This window comes from Lithobates pipiens, unplaced genomic scaffold, assembly GCF_037356315.1.
Source record: "Lithobates pipiens isolate NorthernLeopardFrog02 unplaced genomic scaffold, aLitPip1_a1.2 Scaffold_16, whole genome shotgun sequence".
Lineage (NCBI taxonomy): Eukaryota > Metazoa > Chordata > Amphibia > Anura > Ranidae > Lithobates > Lithobates pipiens.
This window is the reverse complement of record NW_027507748.1, coordinates 420,140,076-420,167,657: the sequence shown is the minus strand read 5'-3', so window position 1 is coordinate 420,167,657 and position 27,582 is coordinate 420,140,076. Positions and strand designations below refer to the sequence as shown.

The following is a 27,582-nucleotide window of genomic DNA, read 5'->3' as shown; positions in this document are numbered from 1 at the left end:
GCCTGTGTTTACATTACAGGAGAGGAAGTGATGTCATGCTTCACTTCCATTCGTCAGGAGCGATCGCAAGGTGGTGGCCATGAACGAATGGCCGCCCCCTCATCCCGGATCGCTCCTGAACGGATACCAACCGTCGCTGGCACCAGGGGGGGCCCGATCGGGCCCCCCACCCGCAGGAAGGCAGGGACGTACATGTACACCGATATGCCTGCCCGTGCCATTCTGTCGACGTACATCGTCGTGCGGCGGTCGGCAAGTGGTTAAAGTGTATTTATGGTGAAAATGTAATATATATTAATTTCAACATTGTATTTAAAATATTTATAGCCTACTGTTATTATTTGAGCAATATTGAGGTTTGTAATTTCCTTGTAAAAATCCCCACACATTTACTTCCTTGAACTCTATGACATGTATTCACTTTGTCTTGTAAGTAGGCACTGCTGTCACACATTTAAAAAAAAATGGTGCTGAGAGTTTTTGGAGGCATTGCCAGTGCAGAAATCAGTGTTATCAAGCATCCAAATTGAATGTAAACCAAACGAAAGTTGCAAAGCATGCACAAAATCAACGAACTTATGGAAAGAGTGAATATGCTTTGATCTAAACCATTTCATTGTAGCTGTAGCTGTATGTTTAGGGTCATTGTCCTGCTAGAAGGTGAACCTCCGCCACAGTCTCAGGTGTTTTGCAGACTCTAACAGATTTTCTTCTAAGATCGCCCTGTATTTGGCTCCATCCATCTTCCCAGCTATTCTGAACAGCTTTCCTGTCCCTGCTGAAGAAAAGCATCCCCATAACATGATGCTGCCACCACCATGTTTAACAGTGGGATGGTTTGTTCAGGGTGATGTGCAGTGTTAGGTTTCCGTCACACATAGCGTTTTGCTTTTAGGCCAAAAAGATCAATTTTGGTCTCATCTGACCAGAGCATCTTCTTCCACATGTTTGCTGTGTCCCCCACATGGCTTCTCGCAAGCCGCAAATGGGACTTCTTATGGCTTTCTTTCAACAATGGCTTTCTTCTTTCCACTCTTCCATAAAGGTCAGATTTGTGGAGTGCATGACTAATAATTGTCCTGTGGACAGATTCTCCCACCTGAGTTGTGGATCCCTGCAGCTCCTCCAGAGTTACTATGGGCCATGTCTTGGTAGGTTTGCAGTTGTGCCATACTCTTTCCATTTTCCGATGATGGACTGAACACTGTTTTCCCGTGAGAATTCAAAGCTTGGGATATTTTTTCATAACCTAACCCTACTTTAAACTTCTCTTTCTCCTTTAAACTATCCCTGACCTGTCTCGTGTGTTCCTTGGCCTTCATGGTGCTATTTGTTCACTAAGGTTCTCTAACAAACCTCTGAGGACTTTACAGAACTGCTGTATTAATACTGAGATAAAATTACACACAAGTGGACTCTATTTACCTTGGGATATTTTTTATAACCTAGCCCTGCTTTAAATCACAACATTATCCCTGACCTGTCTGGTGTGTTCCTTGGCCTGCATGAAGCTGTTTGTTCACTAAGGTTCTCTAACAAACCTCTGAGAGCTTCACAGAACAGCTGTATTTATACTGAGATTAAATTATACACAGGTGGACTCTATTTACTAATTGGGTGACTCCTGAAGGCAATTGGTTCCACTAGATTTTAGTTAGGGATATCAGAGTAAAGGGGGCTGAATACAAATGCACACCACACTTTTCACATATTTATTTGTAAAAAATGTTGAAAACCATTTATCATTTTCCTTTCACTTCACAATTATGTATATATATATATATATATATATATATATATATATATATATATATATATATATATATATATATATATCTCTATATATATATATATAATGTCTTTTCTGAGCCCCAGTTAAAGCTGAGCTCCAGACAGAAATCGAAATTCCCCACTGAATTATGTATCTGGGAACTGTTTTACCTGCCACTGGTACAATGGGTCTACACAGTGATAAGATTTGTACAGCCCTGCCAGCCAGAACCGCCAAGTTGATGACCCAACTTTTCTCTACTGCAGTTAAGCAATGCAGCCTGATCACCTTCTCACCCTGAGGGCCTTTAAAAGGACAGCAGAGGAACACCAGGTCATCTGTTTCCTCTGTACCCCTGTCAGCATGTGCATTGTCAGTAACTTGGCTTCTAGTACTGCCCCTTTTTTCTGCTAATCTAAGAGCAGCTGTTCAAGGGCTACATGAGGCTGACATTAAAATGTGTGGTATTTACATCAGCTGCATTTAAATACATCTATTTAAAATATATGTATTTATCTGTTTTAATAAATACATATGCTGCAAATACTGCATTCACCCTGCTGATTGCAACCTGGAGTTCAACTATCAATGACTGTGCCTTGGCTTAAAGTGGTTTATAACCCCATTCATGAAATTTGACCTAGACACATATATCTGTAGTGTTTACTTATCTCTTTCCAAAGCTCTAAGTGCTGTTTCTTTCTCCTGCTTCGTTCCTCTGCTATCAGCATGAGTCACTTCTGACAAGTTCTCTGACACACAAGATAACAGCAACTGAAAATTTGTGTCAAAGAGGGAGTTTAGAGGTAGATAAACAGAGAGCTTGTCTATTCAGACTACAGCCCTGCATGTTCCTTCGTTCCTCTGCCTACGCGAAGTGGGGGGGGGGGTGTCTCTTTACTCCAATCAGCTCTCACACAGTGTTAGCCCAGACTCCACAGACTTACCTGCTCTGTGCAAGGGTTTTGCACAGAGCAGCCTCGATCCTCCTTTTAAGGTAAGAAAAACGGGGGGCTGGGAGCTGTAGAACAGGATGTTTTTCACCTTAATGCATAGAAAAACCTTGAGACTTTACAACTCCTTTAAGTTCACATTTCTTTCAGCCTGCCACATGGCAAAAAGGGTCCATCTTCTTCTTGTCGTCCTTCCCCAGTCAATGCCAGTCACGTCAACATCGTATTATAAATTCAGGCTGCATGATCATACAAGCACAGGGGGTGTGCTATTGACAGCCTGGGCTCACAAAAGGGGTTGGATGATGCTGGAAGTCATTCAGTCTGGAATGGAGCCAGTCACCAGTTGCCCAAGAAAATAGGGTTGGAGAGTGGACAGGTTGACTAGTACTTTTTTTGGATTTTCTATTTATTTACATAAGAAGGAGGAGAGAAGGTCTGGGAGAGGGGATGCAGCATTTAGAGTTGGACATTAAATTTACCTGATCTGAGTATGACCAGCTTTGAAATGCACTCATACAGTTTTTCTTTTTACCTGTGAGAGAGTTGCTGAGGTAAATCTTATATCTTAGAGAGTTACACAGCTGAATTCCAACAAATTTCTTATACCACGTTCTCTTCACATATTGCTTCCCTGTGCATTCCGAATAGGAGTCTGACTTAAATTTGATTTCTGTCCAGATTGCATCTTTTCCTCCTGTGTATGTTAAAGAAAAAGTCGAGAGTTATTAAACCAAATGTAGGTTGAAATACTAGGTAAGCCATTGTTATAAAATGTAGTAAATGTCATTATTACCTTTATATGACCTACAGTTTTTAGTTTGTTTAAGGCCCGAAAGGCCTTTTATCTGGTTCTCAGAGCAGTTATATGGTCAGTTAATTAATAAATTAGTGTAGGCATTTAGTAATAATTTGAAGGGAAATATTTGGTATTTTTAACGAGGACATAATTTGCAGCATTTTCCTTTAGGTATATTTCCACATTTGCAGTGAAATTTTAGAAAACACTACCATATGCTAATGTGTTCCCATTCACACAGCATACCAAAAAATATATATATTTTTAAAGTCTGACCTTTTACTGTTTTTTTTGTAGTGAACCTTTGAGAAGACTGGAAGATAAAGACTGGGGACACACTGTGTTTCCCCTCATCAACCCCTTCCTGCTGAAAGTACATATATATGCAGCCTCATGTAAGTGGGTCTTTATCTGAGGGGCCAAATATACAGTATCTCACAAAAGTGAGTACACCCCTCACATTTTTGTAAATATTTTATTATAACTTTTCATGTGACAACACTGAAGAAAGGACACTTTGCTACAATGTAAAGTAGTGAGTGTAGAGCTTGTATAGCTGTGTAAATATGAAGTCCCCTCAAAATAACTCAACACACGGCCATTAATGTCTAAACCGCTGGCAACAAAGGTAAGTACACCCATATATTAAAATTTCCAAATTGGGCCCAAAGTCAATATTTTGTGTGGCCACCATTATTTTCTATCACTGCCTTAATCCTCTTGGGCCTGGAGTTCAAGGTTGCCACTGGAGTCCTCTTCCACACCTCCATGATGACATCACCGAGCTGGTGGATGTTAGAGACCTTTCGCTCCTCCACTTTCTGTTTGAGGATGCCCCACAGATGCTCAATAGGGTTCAGGTCTGGAGACATGCTTGGCCAGTCAAACACCTTTTACCCTCAGCTTCTTTACCAAGGCAGTGGTCATCTTGGAGGTGTATTTGGGTTTGTTATGTTAGAATACTGCCCTGCGTCCCAGTCTCTGAGGGGAGGGGATCATCATCTGCTTCAGTATGTCACAGTTCATGTTGGCATTCATGGTTCCCACAATGAACTGTAGCTCCCCAGTGCCGGCAGCACTCATGCAGCCCCAGATGATGACACCCCCACCACCATGCTTGACTGTAGGCAAGACACACTTGTCTTTGTACTCCTCACCTGGTTGCCGCCACACATGCAAATAAGTTGAACCAAATAAGTTTATCTTGGTCTCATCAGACCACAGGAGATGGTTCCAGTAATCCATGTCCTTGGTCTGCTTGTCTTCAGAAAACTGTTTGCGGCTTTCTTGTGCATCATCTTTAGAAGAGGCTTTATTCTGGGATGACAGCCATGCAGACCAATTTGATGCAGTGTGTGGCCTATGGTCTGAGCACTAACAGGCTGACCCCCCACCCCTTCAACCTCGGCATCAATGCTGACAGCACTCATACGTAATTTCCCCAAGACAACCTCTGGATATGACCCTGAGCATGTGCACCCAAGTTCTTTAGTCGACCATGGCGAGGCCTGTTCTGAGTGGAACCTATCCTGTATGGTCTTGGCCACCGTGCTGCAGCTCAGTTTCAGGGTCGTGGAAATCTTCTTATAGCCCAGGCCATCTTTATTATTTTTTTCAGATCCTCAGAGTTCTTTGCCATGAGGTGCCATGTTGAACTTCCAGTGACCAGTATGAGAGAGTGAGAGCGATAACACCAAATTTAACACACCTGCTCCCCATTCACACCTGGGATCTTGTAACACTAACGAGTCACATGACATCGGCGAGGGAAAATGGTTAACTGGTCCCAATTTGAACATTTTCACTTAGGGGTGTACTCACTTTTGTTGCCATCGGTTTAGGCATTAATGGATGTGTGTTGAGTTATTTTGAGGGGACAGCAAATTTATACTGTTATACAAGCTGTACACTCACTACTTTACATTGTAGTAAAGTCTCATTTATTCAGTGTTGTCACATGAAAAGATATAATAAAATATTTACAAAAATGTGAGGGGTGTACTCACTTTTTTGAGATACTGGGTGTGCAACTGTGTTTGTACTGGGATCACACTGCCCAGCAGGCTACCAGCACAGGGACCAAGCTATCATAAAGAGTTCCAGGTCTTATATTAATGATCAGAACCCATGAGGACTGGTAGCCCACCCATGTGTTTTTTTTTCTCCTCTTGAATGGAGAAAAAGATACATTGTATATTTTTCAACTTCCTAGAGGAGAACATTGTAAACAAGTAAGCATGTAAAAAAAAGACTAGCTCAAGGTCTGATCTAAACCAGTTTCCGGGTTAGGTTTAGGGTCAGAGGTTTATGTTCAGAGTCGGTGTATTTTAGGTGAACAAGAAAAAAAAAACATTTTAAGTAAAAAAAAGCAAAATGATAACTATTGTTTCTGGTACAAACAATAAATAATATACGCATATTGTATGTGGTATTACTGCAATCATCAGGAGCAGGGACTTTTTTTGGGGGTTATTTTTTGGTGGTAGGTGATGGTAATAGCAAGAAATATACAGCTACTAAAAAAAATAAAAAATATATACATATATACATATATACATATATACATATATATATATATATATATATATATATATATATATATATATATATATATATATATATATATATATATATATATATATATATATATATATATATAATATTAATAACGGAACTATTTGGAGCAAGATTTCCTTTCATAATAATAATTGAAAAAAAATCAGGAGATATCCATTACTATTAATCACCACTGAAAGCCAAATTTGTCCTGAAAAAAAACACGTGGATGAATTAAATATTTGTAATCATATGTATAGTTTTACTAACACACATCAAAGTTGTGAAACTGTATTCAGACGTTAAGATTTGATTTACCTTCACTATGAACATACATTCTGCCTCACTTACTCCTGACCAATGAACTCTGCATCACTTACTACTAACCTCTGAAAAACCACTTTTTACTGATCTCTGCCTCAGTTTCTAATGATCAATGAACTCTGCCTCACTTACTAGTGACCCTTGAACTCTGCCTCACTTACTGCTAACCTCAAACCTCTCTGTTACTTACTACTGAACTTTCAGTTACTTACTACTGACCCCTGAACTCTGCCTCGCTACTTATCTCTGACCTCTACATTACTTGCTACTGATCCATGAACTCTGTCTCACTACTTACCTCTGAATTATCCATTACTTACTAATGGCCTCTCAACTCTGCCTCACTTATTACTGACCTCTGAACTCTCTACATGGCTTATTACTGACCTCTGAATGTTCCATTACTTACTACAAACTCTTGATTGCTCTTTTACGTACTACTGACCTTTGAGCTCTCCGTTACTACTAACGCTCTGAACTCTCCATTACTTACTACCGACCCCTGAACTTTCTGTCACTTACTACTGACCTCTGAGTCAATTTTGACCCCTGCATCGCTTAATACAGAGTTCAGAGGTCAGTACTAAGTGAGGCAGAGTTCAGAGGTCAGTAGAGACACAGTGTACAGGGTACAGTAGTAAGTAACCCTCTGTCTCACCTCTGCACTGCTTACCTCTGTTCTCTTTCTTCCTGGGCCCTTTACAGTACTCTGGATACTGCAGCCCAGCTCTTCTCCCCCTTTTACTTTTCCCCGGTCCAGTAGCCAGAGCTAAAATTACAGCTAATCATAGCCCCACCCACTGGACCAGGGAATTGGAGAAGGGGGCATACACAGTGTTGCCTCTGTAGCTGTCTGTGACAAGTGCAGCTGCATGGAAAACTTAGAAGAGGGAATAGAATGGTGTCTTGCCCCTACCAGGCTAATTAGTGGACAGATTCAGCCCAGATTTGTGGAATGCTGGGATTTAGTTCAAATCCCGGAATGGTCTTACTGAATCTGGTATTGTTGGGAGGTAGGTATGTATGCATAGCTTGTACTGAGAGCAAAACTGTTTGTGGGATCAAGCAGGTTGCCTGCAAAAAAAACTACTGCCAGAGACAAGACCAGGCACCCTGGACAATAAGAGAGAGCAGCAGTGACTGGTCTATTACAGGAGACTCCTGCACATAGGCAAAATGCAAGAGTTGTTTTATGCTAGATTACTGTACAGATCCGTAAGAAATACACAGAGGACATCAAGATTCAAATAAACATTTAGACAATATTTGTTTATCCCAGAATTCAGATTTAAATACATTAATTGAGAATACTATACAATCTCTTTGAAACAAACATCATCTCATCAAAATCCCCATATTTAGCTCTAGAATTTTTTTTTTAAATAAAGTATTTTACTGCTCATTAGCATTTTCTTCAAGATTCCTATGACATCTACTGTATGATAAATTCTGTATGCAGATGGTTGGAGAAAGGGTTAACAAATTCTCTGTTCTCACTGCATTTGAGAGTTTTGTTTGACATGTAATTAAATGCGTTGATTGCACGCTTGGATATATAAATGCATTGGAAACTGTTTTACACATTGGTGTACCAACAGATTTACTAACAGCACCATAAAAACTGAAGATCTGTAAGAAAAATCTTCTTTTTTATATAAATGTTCTATTTATATGCTTGCTTATATGCACATGTACTTAAGCTGCATGTCTATAGCTTTCTATAAAATGCAGTATGTAAATACTCTGTAAAATATAAAAGATAATGTGTGTAAATCAGTTCACTTTTGTTACTCTTAATTTTGGCATCCAAAATCTGGGACTGATATATAGGGGTCAATAGAAAAATGAGACTATAAGCCATGTTGAATATTGCAAGCAGCCCTATGTGTAACAAAACATTTTAACATCTAGAGATTGTAAGCAATGTCCTCCCCTCTTTATCCAACCATATTTGCTCTCTAAAAATGGCAGGAGTCTTTAAGTCTGGGCTGGTATACCCAAACAATGTAAGCGACCTCTTATTTAGAATTTACTTCTGCGAATCACTTGATTACTTCTGTTTAGAAACCCCATAATTTGATGATGTGTGTACCCCACGTAATATTGTTGAATGTCACGTATTCATCATAGTAATAGAACACCTCTCGAAACTGGATACACCCTGTAGGAGGTTAAACCCAATCCATTTAATTCATGAAATATGCAGGCATGTGCTAATAAAATGAGTGATTTTCTGCACACATGCTATACATCATGGCAGATCACAGAGCACTTCTTCCACTGATCTAAAGTTTCAGGAAGCAAACTGATGTCATTCTGGGTATGTGGAATGCACCCCCTTTGTTCTGTCACATCCTTAAATTATATTTACATTCACTAAGCTTTGCCGTTGTGCTTTGAAATATCTTGAGAATATTTAGATATATGTCTTTTGCTGGCCAATAGAATGAATTCTGCTAAATAAATAGTATGGTTTCTGACATTTTAATGTGAGTTTATTCTTTTCATGTGTTATATTGACGGAGTGTATAGTCTCTAGTACAAATCAGAGCACGGAAAACTGAAATAGTGGAATCATTGTCTTCCTAATGGGACATGGGGATTATTTTGTGGAAAATACTAAGCAAAGAAATCCTTATCCCTATAAAAGATGTTATTGTATCTAATGGAAGGCAAAGCCAAAAAAAAGCCCCTGTGCAAGAATTATTTTAAACTTAGGGCAGGGTGTCAAAAAGAGGCCTCCTACTTCTCATCTGTCAAAAAGTAAGAAATGTCCAGGTCTATGGTAGGGATTCCAGCACCCTCCCATATTGTATTAAAGGGGCTCTAAATCCAAAGGGCCCTTTTACAGTTGCACAGCCTGAATTAAAAGGTTCCCCTCTCAAATGTATTCACTAAGGGTAAAGGGTAAGATTCTAATTTTGCTAATAAAAAGGTAGGGCCTGTTACACATAAAATGCTATGTACTGTATATGAAAATATTGCTTATTCTATCCAGAGACATAGAACATAGGCCAGACAATAGGAAATGGTCCAAAGTAAAAAAAAAATTTTTTACCCAGAATGCAGCACTTGCATAATATGTCCTGATGCTCTGATCCAGTCTACCCTAGACTTTAGCCCAACCGACATTTGCAAACAACATTTGCATTTGCCATGGTAAACTGTAGTCCCCGTCACTGTTGCCCAATCATTTTAAAATCACAGAAAATTGTAGAAGATAATGTCCATGGCAATTTCAAGTCAACAGGTAACTGTAAACAGATGTACCTAAAGACCATTTAATCTAACTGAAAAATTTAATGAGTTGCCATTTTGCCATTCTGTATCAAATTTGCCATAGAAAGTGGTATATTATTTTTCACATATTATTTTACAATATGTGACAATGTTCTAATAAATAGTATTATTATGCAAGATTCATACAGTGCCAAAAGTTTGCACAGCACTTTACAACCTGAGGGCAGACAATACAGTTATAATACAATTCAACATAGGAATAATCAGAGGACCCTGCTCATTAGCGCTAACAGTCTAAAATGGAGGGTCAAATGATAAAAAAGGCAATAATTGTGGGGGGTGATCTGATGGAGGTAATGGAAATACAGTTGTTAGATGAAGGTGGGATACGCTTCTCTCAAAGAAGGGTTTTCAAGGATCACCTAAAAGTTGACAGAGTAGATGATATAATTCCATAGGATGGGAAAGGTTCAGGAAAAGTCCCGGAGGTGAGCATGGGAGAAGATAACAAGGGAGCTAGAGCAGGAGGTCTTGATGGGAATGAAGAGAATGATTTGGATGGTATTTTGAGACAAGGTTAGTGATGCAGATGAGTGCCGAGTTGTGAATGGTTTTGTAAGTTATTGTTAGTATGTTAAATTCAATTTGTGACAGTGTGGCAGACAATGGAGGGATTGGCACAGAGGGGCAGCAGATATGGAGTGGTTGGTAAGGTGAATGAGTCTGGCAGCGGCATTCATGATGGAGTGAAGAGGGGATAGCCTACGTAAAGTTAATCCAATGAGGAGGAATTGCAGCAGTCAAGGTGAGAGATGATCAGAGAGTAAATTAGAAGCTTTGGGGTGTTATTGGTTATGAAGGGGTGTATTTTGGAGATGTTGCAGAGGTTGAAGGAGCAAGCTTTGAACAGAGATTGGATGTAAGGTCGAAAGAAGAGTTCAGAGTCCAGGATTAAGCTGAGCACCCTGGCATGGGGGGAGAGGTTGATGGTTGATGGTACCATGATCTTGACCGAGAAGTCAGGGGAAGGGGCACGTGGAGGAGGAAATATTATGAGGAAGTATAGTATGAAAGTATTTTTGGGTAGACAACACTTTACTAAAAGTGTTTCTTACCTGTAACTGGCTCACTCACTCTTGGATCAGCTGTAGAGAAAAAAAAAATGATAAGCTACTGTATACAAAATATAGAATAGACTTTTGTAATTTCATCATCACTATCTTGCCTTGACTGGGACATAGAGACAAGCATATTTATTAACACCTGATGTAAGGCAATATACCTGTCACTTCCATGAGCCCTGCAATCCAACAAGCAGAGGGACAGACTGAGAGCACATGGTCAATATTCCAGCATGTTTCTCGGCACACAGAGATTATGACCAGATGTGGAATCAGCTGGAAATGTTGCTCTGGAACACAAATCTTTCTGAGATTCCCATGGTACCTAATATTTCTGAATAATAGCTTCAGATTTTCAGCTGTCATTAGAAACATGATACCACAAACTCTACACTTTTTAAAACAAATGCATTTTCTTTTCAAATCAATGTAGATTGATTACTTCTTTGTTAAAATAAATATGATCCACCCCTCCCACATTGGTTTGCTACCCACATGCTCAGAATCTAATGTATGTCTAAAATAAAGTGCATATTAATTTTGAAAAAGTATTTACACAAACTATGTTTGTGATGGACCATTAGCTTGGCTGCTTGGATATCATGCCATTAATTGTACATTGTTTGTACAGTATGTGAATATTCTCTAGTTTAAATGAAAACAGGCTTATACCATAAACAGTACAGAGCGTGTGACATCCCATAGAAAAAAGCTGGCTTTTATCAACTCTAGCTAGCCTAATACAAAATGCACTCTGATTGGTTGTTACAGTTACTATGATATTAATATATATATATCTATCTATATATATATATATATATATATATATATATATATATATATATATATATATATATATATATATATATATAGGTAAGGATAAACATATCAATAAATAAAATAATAAGGATGGTGTACTTAAAGTATTTGGTACTATTCTATATAACAACATTATTTTTAGTAAAAGGGATAAAATGAAACAATTATAGTTTTCAAAAATGAAATGCAAACGGTGAAAATTGGAGCATTCCCCCATATTGGTGATTTGTGGAAAAAAATTGTTTATAATTGTTCATGAGTAGGTTAATTTGATTTGAAATGTTTTTAATTGGTTAGGAAAGATGGGATGAATTTGCATTTATATGTTAATTGATTCATTAAAGTGTTACTAAACCCACAGCAGTAACATCAGTCTGTATATGCAGTAAAGCATGCTTGTTATACACAATGTGGAACCTAAGGAGTTAATCCTCCACATTGTGTAAAAAGGCTGTTTGATCCTGTCTTCTCTGAACCTCATCTGTTGCTTTCCCAATCCATCTGCTGATAGTACAGAGCCCTAGGAGGCATTCTGCACATGCTGAGTTTGGTGTGTATTGCTAGAGATTTTTTTTTTTTCGGGGGATGCATGTGATCAGCACAGGGCCAATCAGCACTGTCTAGATAGATGGACAGGGATCATGCAGCCTTAATGGACAGTCAGAGCAGAATGAAAACTGCTCCTACAAGCTTTGACCAGTGCTCAGCTGGACACTGATAGAATTCATGAGCCTACTATATGCTGCTGATGAAAAAAGGTATTTAGCAGTTTATATTTCCTAAAATAATTGCATTTTCATGTTCTGTGTACTGTTGGAGACCAGATATAGTGAATGCAGGGTCCTGGTGTTAGTAACACATTAAACTTATTTGTAGAGTATTGTTAGAATGGTTCAACTTCCTTTAATAGGCTCTTTCAGGGGGTGGTAGGTACATATAACTGCCTTTGATTGACACTCTTTGTTTAGAGCGATAGATACAAGTAAAAGCACAGGTAATAAAGCTGACTGTCACTAACCTACACCTCTTGTCTAGATGTTACAGGATACACAGCCAGGCAAAAGAAGACAGGTGGCAGCCCTATTCTTGACATATTGAAATTTAATTTGCCATACATTTAGAGTGCCATATAAGACTATTCATAATAGTGGTATCTATAACAAAGCAAAAAAATTTTTTCCATAATACGAGCAATACGAGTCTAATATGTGCATGGAAATGTAAGCGCATGACATAATTTTCCTTCAGATTGCAGTAATGTATATTTGACCATAGAAGATGTTTTACATTACCTGATTCTGTGATAAATTTCACTGTTGCACTGACTGGACCCTCACCGAGAGGATTTGTTGGTACCACTTTGAAATCATATCTGTCAAAATATGTAAAATAAGATAAGATAACAGAAATTCCTTGGATTTCCTTCATATGGATTTTATCTCTGCTAAGAAATTACACAAAGGTTTGGCCAAGGGTCTTCAAACTGCTGCCTGAAGCTCAAAGGTTAATCTAGCCATTTTCTAGTAGATTCCACGTCTAAGGTGTAGGCGCATCCTTTTAGGTGGGCCACTAACATTTGTTGGAATGGTCCGAACACCTCTTTTATTTGTCATTGTTACCAGCTGAGATAGGTGCCCCTTGCAGCATCTGCCCACATTGCTCTCTATTTTCCACCACTTGTTAATGATCTGGATAGAGCTTGGAAAGGGTTAAAATCACTGCCAGGTTTTTATTACTGTGTCCCACTGCAAAAAATCATCCTATTGTCTTGTTGAACATGGTCAGTGAAACAGAAATAATGGGAAATACTAAATTTTACAGTTCTCCAGGGAAATGAAATAGGGAAAACAATCTGTCAACAGGAACACCCGTTCCCTTGACATCTGCCTAAGAGGGGATTTCCCCTAATTTTGAAAATAATTCCTCTTGCTTTCTGTTGTGTGTATCTCAAGCTTTGATCATTTTTATGTTATCCAAAAAGAAAATAGATTTTAACTTTTGCATAAATGACTCACTGCCACAAGTATGCTTGCAGAGCTGATCACACTTTTATATATACACAATATATATATATATATATATATATATATATATAGATATATATATATATATATATATATATAGATATAGATATATCTATTATATATAATAGCTATATATATATATATATATATTATATAAAAATATAGCAATACTAAGTGTACAGTAATATCCCAAAAGAGGCAAAATCTGTAATGATTATTATTTTTCACTAAAGTAAAACAGCTACAACATTGTATGAAGACCTGCAGCAAGAAAGTTTGCTCTTCACTCGTTAATCCCTACCCCAGTGGAGTTTACAGTTCAGTCTGTATACCGAAGACATACGATTTTAGATAAACATTGGGCAGCTTTTTCAGTAAATAATTGCGCAAACATTTCCCTGTAATCAACAGCATATATTTAAATTTTCTTACAGTATACTTGGCTGAGTAGCGTTGTAACTGCATATTCAACTACTGCTCCTATTGTAGACGGTTTCTTAAAAGTATATGTAAACCCTAACAATGGATTTCTCAAAATTGCTCCTGGTCTGTTATTATTATTATTATTCAGGATTTATATAGCGCCAACAGTTTGCGCAGCGCTTTAGCCCGTGTACACACGGTCAGACATTCCGACAACAAAATCCGTCAGATTTTTTCCGATGGATTTTGTCCGAAACTGATGTTGCATACACACGGTCGGACAAAGTTGTTGAAAAATTTGATTGTAACGTGATGGCGTTATTTAGTTACGACGGGACTACGTTCAGGCTAGTAGCCAATAGCTTTGGTCTAGGAATTTGATCTGAGCATGCGTGGCACGGATCATGTTGTCGGAAAATTTTTATAACCAGCTCTCAAACTTTGTTGGTCAGACATTCCGACGGAAAAAGTCCAATGAAGCACACACATGGTCAGATTATCTGACAACACGGTCCGATCAGACATTTCCCGTCGGAATGTCCGATGGTGTGTACAAGGGCTTAAAGCTGAACTCCAGGCACAAAACTTTCATTAAAATGCATTTTTCAATAGCCACAGAGGATATTATCCATCTAGTGTGCACCACCTGCCTTTCTTTGTCCAATCTGCAAACTCAGACTTTACAAGACTAGGCTTCCCGCACCAGAAGAGAGAGCTTTATTACAGGAGCACTTTGCAGAGAGGCAAAGTTTCATGTGGGATTACTGCATTCTTACAACAGATTAAAAAAAGGTGAATGTAAGGTGTGTAGCCATTTTTACAATCTAGTTAGAAATAATGATCACTGTTTTATATAAGTTTATCTACATTTTCTGAATACATTGAATCTTTCATGACCTCACACATTTTGATTTTTGTTCACTACTAAAAGGAGATAATTTGCAATTGGATTGCAACATAAGTGGTCAGTTTAATGATAACCCTGTAATATATAAAAAAGGAGCCCCTGGATACTAGGAGCCATATGTAGGTTCCTCTGCAAAGTGTTGCTGGTTCTTGCTAAACTTCTTATGCATATACTAACATTTTGATAGGAAATTTCTATTAAAGTCCCATACACACCATCAGATTTTCTGCTGATTTTTGTCTTCAGATTTACCAAAACCATGTAGTAGAAGGGCCAGCCTGATTGCATACAAATTGAAAGTCCTAAGGTTTGACCTCATATTATATGGTTTTGGTAAATCTGAAGGAAAAAGTCAGCAGAAAATCTGATAGTGTGTATGGGGCTTAAGAAAGGATGTATCACAGATATATAGTATGCTCCTATCATAAGACTCAGTAGTCTTTAGTTTTTCATCTTCTGCCCTCAGTAGTCACACTCAGAGAGGGATGCTCTGCCTGGTGCCATTCCCAGAGTCTCTATGACCTGTGTCCTGTTGAAGCCAGAGCTAAATTCCAGATATGGACTTAACCAATGTTCTACTTTGCTTGTACAGGTATGCTGGGGCAGCTACAAGCCTTTAGTTAGGGATTATAAATGTTAGGGAATGTTTGCACTTGGTTTGATGCTTGATTGTCGTTGTCACTGTGGTAATTTATTATTCAAGTAAAATGTTTAAAAACTACTTGCCTTTGCCTGGTCGGAAGTTACTAAAGGTGTGCAATGTAAGTAATTGGCACATATAGCCTGCAGCTTAGGTCACTAAAGTACATTGGGGTATGAAGACAACAGTACAAGAAGCCAATATAGTGTGAAGATATACTGGTTATTCATGTTAGTTCATTCATGTTAGTTACCTGTCTGGGTCGTGAGCGTGGCTCATGTAAGGGTACTCCATATGTATGGCAGTGACCCATGTGTATGGAAGTGCCAAGCATAGCCCAGAAAAACCCACTGTGGAGTAGGTATCTCATGTGACCCCTCTTTGGCGCCCAACGAGGAGGGAAGCATGGAGAGAATGCCACCTGCCTGCCCCCCTACATGCTCTTGGTCTAAATTATTGTAGCAGCCTAACAATAGGCTGCTACAATAATATAATACACCCTAGACCTAGATGCTCAATACATATTAGGCAAAAGAGCAATTGCACTACAGGTCTGACCAACTTTCTAATTACCAGGAATCTTAACCTCCCTGGCGGTATGATTAATTCAGATTTTTGATGCTCAGAGTGGTACAATTCTTTTGCATAGAAATTTGGCATTTTATATTGTAGTCCTGTAATTCTTAGGAATAACACACTTAAATCTGTCCAAACAAGAGTCTAGTAGACATCCCAGGTATGATAAAGTTTGAAACATGAAATCATAAATTATAATATAATAAATAACTATAAATTATTATAACAAATAATATAATAATAATAAAAATTATTTAATAATGTAATCAAATCAAAAAAACTGAAATTTGCTCAGTTGCAGGACACTTTCAGTGTTTGATGACCAATTTCCCCACAAATCACTATCGCTCAAATCTGCAAGTTATTCTAATTTATTATCTCTGTTTTCTAGCTGGTCTAAAACTGCTTTTGATATAAAGGGACGGTTTTGGTTGCTATGGACAATCTCCAGTTTGCAGGCAGAAATAACAGTATATATAATATAAAACTGCATGCAGGGCACTGGACAAACCGCTAGGGACAAAAGGGAGGTAACATAATATCATACAGTAATCTGTAAGATTACAGTGTATGGTATGTATTGTGTGTGTTTGACTATATGAATTTGGCGCCGTGCTCCATCCCCGTGCGTCGCAAAGCTCCCTGGGAACGGAGCTCAGCTTGTGATGAATCTAGCGGAGACACAGCCGCCGCACACAGTGGGGAGACGTTGCAGGATCCTGGGGACAAGGTGCGTAAGCTGTACCTGGATCCTGCAATGCGATCCCGAGTGTGGCTCGGGGTTACCGCTTTTGGTACTGAAAAGCCACCCCGAGCCACACTCGGGAATACCATTGAGGTTAATATTACATAGACATATTAATAAAATATATTTGTTTCTTCTTCATGGAGGACTTGAGCTATAATTTTTGTTTGTGTTTAGCTCAGAATCTTCATATACACTGAGCAGCCCTGACATTTTCCACTTGCCTACTCGCATTTTTGTGGAAAATGATGGCTGGCGAGCGTGGGCTGCCTGCTGTGGAGGTGAGGGTCCATATTGATGGACCCTCACCTCCACAGTTGGACCCCTATATTATACAATATCTAGATAATTAGTAAAGATCCACAATCCTATCCATGCTCATCCCCTTCAGGAATATATTATTATTGTACAGGATTTATATAGCTCAAAAGTTTGGAAGCTCTAATAGCCACCGCAAGTAACAACATTCTTTTCCACCTTTGGTTATCTTTAAGCTCTCTTCTGTAAACTCTCTTGCTTCTGTTCCTAGGCATCTTTGAAATTACACATCTATTTTTAAAATTTAAAAAAAATGCTTCTAACCCTGACTTCCTGTAGTATCCTGCATCTTTTTTTCATATGTTGCACCTTATGTGTTATGTCACATATAAGATATAGTACACTTATTTCACTGTTTGTTTATACTATAACTTACTTTTATTTTTGAACGCTGCACTGGTTCAAACAGCAGAGGCTGGAGCAATTGTCAGGATAGAAGAAAAATGGAAGTGACAAACTACTGTGAAATTCTTAAGCAAAATCTGCTGCCCTTTGCCAGAAAGTTGTCAATGAGTAGAAGGTTTACCTTCCAACATGACAATGTCCCAAAGCATACAGCAAAAATTACCACACAGTGGTTGAAGGAGAAAAAGGTGAATATCCTTGCATGGCCTAGTCAGAGCCAAGACCTAAACCCCATTGAAAATCCGTGGAATGATTGGAAGACTGGAGTACATAAATGGTCACCATCAAATTAAACTGAACTTGAGCAGGTCTGCAAAGAAGAGTGCGCAAATGTTGCAAAGTCTAGATGTGCAAAGTTAGTAGAGACATATTCCAACAAACTAAAGGCTGTAATTAAAGCAAAAGGTGATCCAACATAATACAGACATGCCAAAGTGATCCTTTTTCTAACACAGTGATTCTGTTTTTGAATTTTTTTGCATTTTTTCTGACATGTTGGTGTTATAGCTTTCACTTGGAGGCTATAAGTTGCACTGGTAAATACAGCTGGATAAAGCAAAAACTGGGTCTGTCTTCATTTTATGCAGCAAAGCAACAAAATTGTATTATTTATATAAGGGGGGTGATTCTTTTTATACTCACCATATGTACATTGTACCCAGGTGCCACGAACATGCTCAAACAGAGGAAGGTACACTATTATGATTAACTCATTATGACTTAAAGTAGATGTTGTATAATTATATAGATTCCTCGATCCCATGTTTTTTTTATATAGCGGATGGTTGTTATGTGTTTACCATGCAAGGATATCTTTCACACAAAGAACCAAGTTCTGAACACACCATACGTAGTCAAATTGGGTGGGGAAATTGTCAATGTTCTGATCATGTGCTTTTTTAATACATAGATTCGGCTTGCCAAAATACACGATCAGAATTTGATTTCCGAAGATGAAAACGGTCCAGGACTTGTTCCATCTGCGCTGAGAATTACTGTAAAATTCAGCTGCATATTGCTCAATCCCTTCCAGCTAATTAATCTGTTTGTGAACACGATTCGTTCGTGATGCTATATATCATCACAAACTCTGCTCTTTCCTCTGCAATGGTTATAATTATTGTAATCTTTCATTGGCAGAACTGTAGTCTTCACACGCTGGAAAATTGTAAAGAACTGGAATATGACATCTTCAAATTTTGCTTTGAAGTGAAGTAAACAAAATAAACAGTACACATGCAAGTTGCATTGACAAGACATTTCTAGCACGTAAAAAACATTTTTAAATGCCTACCAAACTAGACCGTGTGTAACTGAGCTAGAGTAGGGTAGGATATTGTATTCAACAATAAGGTCATAAAAATCTTATTACATGATATTACAATCAAAATTGAATAAGGCCGCGTATATACTACAGCTGCTAAACTCACGTTTAGGAGCAGTTTGGCGTTTTTTAGCAGTCCCTGAACTCTACTAAATATTATCTTATGTGTACATGTACACTCAGTCATTTATAGTAGTTTAGAGGCAGTTGAGGTTACAGTCATTTTATTTGAAAGCAGATAATTTATGCTCAGGAAAGTAGTTTACCGGCATTTCAAATGCCAAATGCTTGTAAATTTGTGTAAACGTTAAGATACAGCATTAAGCCCCTCGTGCTTTTTTTTTTGACATGTTAAAATCAATGGTTCCCTATGAGGGCCATCTCAACTGATCCGACTTTCAGCTCACTAATTTGAATGGATGATCTGACTTGTGGTGCGACTTGTGCTCTGAGGATCTTGAAGGGCAATTCCATGCCAAAATAAAAATAAATAAAAAAAACTTGTGATGTCACAAGGGGTGGGGGTCTCATGGTGACATCACTGGATGGCTAAGCCCCATGGCTATTTATGAACTGGAAAAGAGCAGAGCTAGCACAACGACGCGGGACAGCATCAGAGAATCGGCAGCGAAGAAGACAGCAGTGGCGGAGAAAATTTCTGAAGGAAGAAGACTGGAGGAAGAAGACCGGAGGAAGATTTTTAATAAGTCAAAACTGTTTCTTGCTTTTTTTTTACACTACACTGCCTTTTTTTGGAGTGAATGGGTAGGAGTACAATGCATCCCATGCTCATTCACATGGGGGGCCCGTATCTGGGGGCCCATTTGTTAAAGTGGGCCTCCAGATCCTGATAAGACCCCTGCCTGCAGATCCCCACAACCACTGCCCAGGGTTGTTGGAAAGAGGCCCTTGTCTCCATCAACATGGGGACAAGGTGCTTTGGGATGAGGAGCGCAGAGCCCCCCTGTCCCAAACCACCCGCACCCCCCAATGTTGAGGGCGTGTGGCTTTGTATGGTCCAAGAGGAGTGACGCGCGCTCATCCCTCCCCTTTCCCAACCTGCCGGGCTGCATGCTAAGATAAGGGTCTGGTATGGATTTTGTCGTTTTTTGCTTTTGGTGTGGGGTTTCCCCTCAAAATCCATACCAGACCAAAGGGCCTGCTATGGTCTTGGGGGGGAACCCCATACCGTTGTTTTTTTCCACTTTGACATGGGGTACCCTTTCAAGATCCATACCAGACTCAAGGTTCTGCTTCAAAATCCTCAGAGCACAAGTCGCACTACAAGTCGGATCATGATGATTCGACTTGGATGCGACTTTTATTCAAATCAATGGGCTGAAAGTTGGATGAGTTAAGGCAGCTCTCATAGGGAACCATTGATTTTTAATAGAGGCAGAGAAACGCTGCTTAAAGCTAACGCAGCTAAACATGCTAACACCAATGCAAAAAGCTACTAAGACCCCTTTCACACCAGGGTTTTTTTCAGGCACTTTAGCATTAAAAAAAGCGCCTGTAAAGCGCTTGAAAGAAGCCTCATCTGCAATCCCAATATGAAAGCCCAAGTGCTTTAAGAGCCCTTTCACAATGTCAGCGCCTGAAAAACGCTCGTAAAGCACCGCTTAAACTAGCAGCGCTTTACCAGAGTTTTTCGAGCATTATTGGGGCGCTTTTAACCCCTGTTAGTGGCCAAATAAAGGGTTAAAAGCGCCCACAAAACGCTGCTGCCAATAGCGCTTTTCAGGCGCTTTTCGGGCATTTTACAGGCGCTTCCCATTGATTTCAATGGGAAGGGGAGCTTTAGGAGCGTTGTTTTCACCGCTCCAAAAGCACTGCAAAGAAGCTGCTTGCAGGACTTTTTTTGACACCCTGCCAGTGCAGCGCCTTGGTGTGAAAGCACTCGGGCTTTTACATTGGGATTGCAGTTGCGGCTTCTTTCAGGTGCTTTTTTTAATGCTAAAGCGCCTGAAAAACGCTCCAGTGTGAAAGAGATCTCAGTGTGAAAGCACTCGGGCTTTTACATTGGGATTGCAGTTGCAGCTTCTTTCAAGCACTTTACAGGCACTTTAACGCTAAAGCGCCTGAAAAACGCCCGAAAAACTCCCCAGAGTGAAAGGGGTCTAAGAGCGTATTTTTACAGCTGCTTTAAAAATACACATGTATTTTTACAGCTGCTTTAAAAATTGGCTACACAAAATAGAGAGACTAAATAGATACACTGCAGAAATGCAGTAGGAGATGCTAAAAGAATATGGGCATCACCAGACACTGCAGACTACAGGAGATGGTCAGAGACTGTAGACAGGGCCATATTTAATATTGATTGTACCCTGGGCAAACATTTTCTTGCAGCCCCCCCATGCAATTTCACAATTTCACTCTCCACCTGCTCTGAGACATATAATAACTAGCAGCTAGACTTAAAATCAGTTTACTGTGACAGATCAGGCAGAAATTATGATTGGTTGCCAGCAGCATATAATTACTGCTTACTGACTGGTTGCTAGAGGTTACAGACCAGATTACAGCTCACTGATTAGTTGCTAGAGATTATAGCACATCATCTCACTGCAGGGGAGCATGATATACATATGAATGCTGCCTTTATTTACATATCAATGCTACCGGCCTCAACTATTTACTTAGTAATGCTGCCGCTATTTACATATGAATTCCGGTTATTTACATGTAAACACAGGGTCTGCAGGTGAGTTATCTGTACACATCAATAGGGCAGAGTTGAGCAGCATTAGTACCAGCACTTCACACTGAGATACCGGACACAGCACAGGACTAAAACTTCAAGGGACAAGGGAATTTAAACTGGGATAGTTGGCAAGTATGAGGCAGCTGCTTTGGGCCCCACAACAATGACAGGGCCCAGGGCAACTGCCCCTTTTGCCCTGCCCTGACTGTAGACATGCTACAAGAGATGGTCAGAGACTGGTAACATGTTATAGGAGTTGTTATAGGAGTTGTTGGAAACTGCTTCGGACTACAGTCATAGACTGGTTACACAAGCGTTGCTATCACAAACCAATGCTTCCAGATTTGTGTTCACTACAGACCCCCTACAAATTACTTAGTAAGTGTCATTATAAGAGGTCAAATTGAAAAAAAAAGCCATTCACAGCATAAAAGAAATAAAAAAATAAGAACGTATATAAGAAATATTTAACCATTTAAATATGATAATATTTTTCCTTTAACCCCCGTGACGGTATTCCCGAGTCTGGCTCGGGGTGGAATTTTTATACCAAAAGCGGTAACCCCGAGCCAGACTCGGGACTGCATCGCTGGATCCAGGAGGACGTTTACTTACCTTCTCCCTCGTTTCCAGCGTTGTCTCCCCGCTGTACGAGCGAGCCGTGTCTCGCTCGATCTATCACATCGCCGATCTCCGTTCCCTGCAAGCGTTGCGACGCACGGGGACGGAGATCGGCGCCAAATTCATAAAGTGAAACACACAGTATACATACAGTATAATGTAATCTTACAGATTACATTGGTGTATGTAATAATTTCACATCCCCTTTGTCCCTAGTGGTCTGCCCAGTGTCCTGCATGCAGTTTTATATAATAAAAACTGTTCTTTATGCCTGTAAACTGGAGATTGTCCATAGCAACCAAAACTGTCCCTTTACATCAAAAATTATTTTAGACCAGCTAGAAAATAGCGATAATAAATTGGAATCACTCGCAGAATTGAGCGATAGTGATTTGTGGGGAGATCCGTCATCAAATACTGAAAAGTAATGACAGTGACAATTCTGCAACTGAGGAAATTTCAGTGTTTTTGATTTGATTACATTATTGAATAATTTTTATTATTGTTATATTATTATTTGGTACAATTATTTATAATTATTTATTATATTATACTTTATGATTTCATTTTTAAACTTTATCATACCCGGGATGTCTGCTAGACTCTGGTTTGGACAGATTTAAGAGAGTTATTCCTAAGAATTACAGGACTACAATATAAAACGCCAAATTTTCATGCAAAATAATGGTACCGCTTTTAGCACCTAAAATCCTAAATAATCGTACCGCCAGGGAGGTTAATAGCAAAAGAAAAACACAGACTACTGTTAGTGATGGACGAACTTCCGACGGGACGTTTCGCGAACGCGGCCAATAGTTTGCGAACCGTAACGTTCGCGGCAGGCACCATTGACTTCAATGGGAGGTGAACTTTACAAACCTACAGGTCAAATTTGCAGCCACAAAATAATTACTAGCTGTGCACACATAGTCCCACCACATGGCCAATGACATAACACATGTATGAGGTGAATCTGGGATCGACAACTACAAGCATTCTTTTTTTATATGTGAAATTGTGACAATTCAGGACTGTGGAGCCCATGAAGGCAATGGAGGAGAGGGAAGGTCAGGGTAGGCAAAGAAGAGGGTGCAGGAGATGATCAACCGCACCGTGATAGAGAGCACTGACATCAGCAGCGTGACATACAGCAATGACACCTGCACCGTGATAGAGTGATCTGACACCAGCACCGTGATAGAGAGCACTGACATCAGCAGCGTGACATACAGCAATGACACCTGCACCGTGATAGAGTGATCTGACACCAGCACCGTGATAGAGAGCACTGACATCAGCAGCGTGACATACAGCAATGACACCTGCACCGTGATAGAGTGATCTGACACCAGCACCGTGATAGAGAGCACTGACATCAGCAGCGTGATATACAGCAATGACACCTGCACCGTGATAGAGTGATCTGACACCAGCACCGTGATAGAGAGCACTGACATCAGCAGCGTGACATACAGCAATGACACCTGCACCGTGATAGAGTGATCTGACATCAGCACCGTGATAGAGAGCACTGACATCAGCAGCGTGACATAAAGCACTGACACCAGCACCGTGATATACCAGTCCTTAAGGATTACCAGACTGTACCTCCCTCAACCCTATATACTGTAGTACGCTGTACCTTACCAGTCCTTAGAAGGACCTTTGTGCAACTAGTAGGTTGTGATTAGCAGACTGTACCTCACTCAACCCTATATACTGTAGTACGCTATACCTTACCAGTCCTTAGAAGGACCTTTGTGGAACTAGTAGGTTGTGATTAGCAGACTGTACCTCAGTCCTTATACTGATAAAGGACTGCTGCAGAATAGGGCAGTAGTCAGCAGTAGTGCACCTCAACCCTATATATTGTGGACCTATACCAGTCCTTAAGGATTAGCAGACTGTACCTCACTCAACCCTATATACTGTAGTACACTATACCTTACCAGTCCTTATAAGGACCTTTGTGGAACTAGTAGGTTGTGATTAGCAGACTGTACCTCAGTCCCTATACTCATAAAGGACTGCTGCAGAATAGGGCAGCAGTCAGCAGTAGTGCACCTCAACCCTATATATTGTGGACTTATACCAGTCCTTAAGGTTTAGCAGACTGTACCTCACTCGACCCTATATACTCTAGTACGCTATACCTTACCAGTCCTTAGAAGGACCTTTGTGCAACTAGTAGGTTGTGATTAGCAGACTGTACCTCAGTCCCTATACTCATAAAGGACTGCTGCAGAATAGGGCAACAGTCAGCAGTAGTGCACCTCAACCTTATATATTGTGGATATATACCAGTCCTTAAGGATTAGCAGACTGTACCTCACTCAACCCTATATACTGTAGTACACTATACCTTACCAGTCCTTATAAGGACCTTTGTGGAACTAGTAGGTTGTGATTAGCAGACTGTACCTCAGTCCCTATACTCATGAAGGACTGCTGCAGAATAGGGCAGCAGTCAGCAGTAGTGCACCTCAACCCTATATATTGTGGACCTATACCAGTCCTTAAGGATTAGCAGACTGTACCTCACTCAACCCTATATACTCTAGTACGCTATACCTTACCAGTCCTTAGAAGGACCTTTGTGCAACTAGTAGGTTGTGATTAGCAGACTGTACCTCAGTCCCTATACTCATAAAGGACTACTGCAGCAGAAGGGCAGCAGTCAAGTATAATATTCTTTCTATATTTGGAAGAAAGAATATTATACGTGTACAACCCTATTACCATACCAGTCCTGAAAAGAACCTTTGTGGACCTAATAGTAACAGCTACTGATTAAACTGACTGTCCCTCACTGCCACACACAGCTTCCTGTCTGTCCCTATTTAAACTGACAAAACACAGGCTGCTGCAACAAAAACTTGAATAGCACTCAAAACTATATCCTGTACTACTTTACCATACCAGTCCTGAAAAGAACTTTTGTGGAGCTAATAGTAACAGCTAATGATTAAACTGACTGTCCCTCTCTGCAAAACACAGCGTCCTATCTGTCCCTCTCTCGGCACTGACAAAAGACAACCTGCTGCAACAATGACTTGAATAGCAGTGCCTCAAACCTATATCCTGAACTACACCTATACCATACCAGTCCTTAAAAGAACTTTTGTGGACCTAATAGCTAGCGATTTGGGTCACTGCAGTCTCTCCCTGCTGCACACAGCAACCTCTCCCTATAGTGACATACGAAAGAATGTAAAATGGCCACCGGATCGGGTCTATTTATAAGTTAGGGGGAATGTCCAAGTGTCCATGTGCTGTAATGTCTCAATTGGCTGTCCTGTACCACATGATGGATGTGTCATCATAGGTTAAAGTTCTTTTATACAGTAAACATGTAAGTCCACCGGGCGAACAGCGGCAATAGTCCGCCGATCGGGCGGACCGCGAACAGCCGAAATTCGCCGCAAACCGACCACCGGGCGAACAGTTCGGCCATCCCTAACTACTGTCTGCAGGGCCCCTGAGAGCCCCACACTAAGTGAAAAAAGGGCTGTAGTGGTGCCCAAGCTGCTGGTTGTGTGCCAGGGATCCAGGCCATTTAAATAAGCATTGCTGTAAGAACATAGAAGGCCATGGCCCATGCCCTGGGCAGTGGATACTTCAAACTAGTGAATGAAGATCTTCATTGGTTCCTTCTATTAGTTCTGCTCTCTTTGCTTGATCCCGTTATTTTTGTTTTGGCTGTATTCACACAGACATCTATGCTTGACTGCCAGTAGATGCCTTCTTTGTAAGGAGAGTCTAGGGACAGTACAGTGGCACCATGGCTAGCACTTCTGCCTTGCAGCACTGGAATCCCTGGTTTCAATCCTGGTCAGGACACCCAATGTAGTTTGCATTTTTTCCCTGTGCTCTTGTGGGCTTCCTCCCATGCTCCAAAGACATACTAGTAGTTTACTTGGCCCTAATTTGTGTGTGCGCATGTACGTATGCATGTGAGATAGGGACTTTGGATTGTAGGCTGCTGGGGGGCAGTGACTGATGTGACTATACAATATGAAATGTGCTATGTAAATGTATGATTCTATATTCTGTAAATACTTGTAATAAATAACATTGGAGAGCAGAGCCAACAGTGAGAGTGGTTATGGTGTATGGTATGGTGTCCAATAATGTCAGTTTACTAGCATAGATCCTCTTCTGAGGTTATGGGGAGCCCAGCATCTGCAGTGAGAAACTTTTGCCTCTAGCAATAAGGTGAATGTGAGGCATCTTGTTTTGAGACCACACATACAGCAGATTAGATATGGTATTAATATTGATAGCTTGTGTGGTCCACTATACTGTCACCTAGGGAATTTCAGATTGGTAACTAGTAATAGGGCATCAGAAACTAAAACTTTTATTTTATTTAGGGATGGGCTGATTTCTGTAATATACATAAGTACATCCCTATAAAAGGTTATAGACACTTACAAGGTTCAGTAAATATGCATTTATTTAAAAATATGTGAAGTCTGACTATAAAAGTTACAGTGTCTTAATATGTGATTCAGACAAAAAAGCACAGTCTAAGTACATACCAAGAGCCAAAATATTAAATTTCTCTTTATGCGGACAAAGAGAAAAATGACATTAATAAAAAGAGGTAGGTGAAAACCTGTTCCAATGCCAACTGTAGAAAATGGACCACTTGTTTTGAAGGGACAATTCATCATTGTTAAAACATGTATTATTTAAGAGTTTACAGTTCAAAATCCAACTTCCATCTGCTGCATTCTTAACATGAAAATCACCAGCATGATTCATTTTACTGTGATGTATTAACAACATTGAAGAAAGGTCACCAACTTTAATATTCCTCAAATGGTAAGACTGTCTCTAAGTCTCTACTAGAAAGTAACCGGCAAAGGGAAAGTAAGGACAAATCAATTTGTTGTTGACCATATAACAAGTGCATAGGTTAAATAATGATTTATTATATCTTTTGGAATGACTTATGTATATTCAAGGAAAAGTGATATGTCATTTAGAGTAAGGCATGCCTTTTAATTTGATTTGCCAACTTTAGGATTTTATTTAGCAAATCTTGGGAAATGTTTTAATAGATATTGGATCTCGTTATTCTTTAACCACCTAAGGACCCAACCTTTTTCTGACATTTTTTGTTTAAAAATCTGCATAATTTTTGTTTGAAAATTACTTAGAACCCCCAAACATTATATATTTTTTTTGCAGACACTAAAAAATAAAATGGAGTTGTTGGAATTTTTTATGTCACGCAGTGGTTTTTTAGACACATTTTTTTTTTGGAAAAAATACACTTTAATGAATTTAAAAAAATCAAAACA

The 27,582-nt window shown here is 39.6% G+C and overlaps 1 protein-coding gene across 11 annotated transcripts in view; it reads right to left on the bottom strand.

The window, feature by feature from the left end:
* The window catches only part of ABI3BP (ABI family member 3 binding protein), a 465,661-nt gene that overhangs the window by 38,263 nt on the left and 399,816 nt on the right, over nt 1–27,582 (bottom strand). For all 11 annotated transcript variants that reach the window (XM_077482512.1, XM_077482502.1, XM_077482506.1 and 8 more), the window contains 3 exons: nt 12,876–12,955; nt 10,759–10,788; nt 3,260–3,421 (listed from right to left, as the gene is read on the bottom strand). In XM_077482512.1, the coding sequence (XP_077338638.1) occupies nt 3,260–3,421; nt 10,759–10,788; nt 12,876–12,955 (272 nt within the window). The remainder of the gene's footprint in view (nt 1–3,259; nt 3,422–10,758; nt 10,789–12,875; nt 12,956–27,582) is intronic.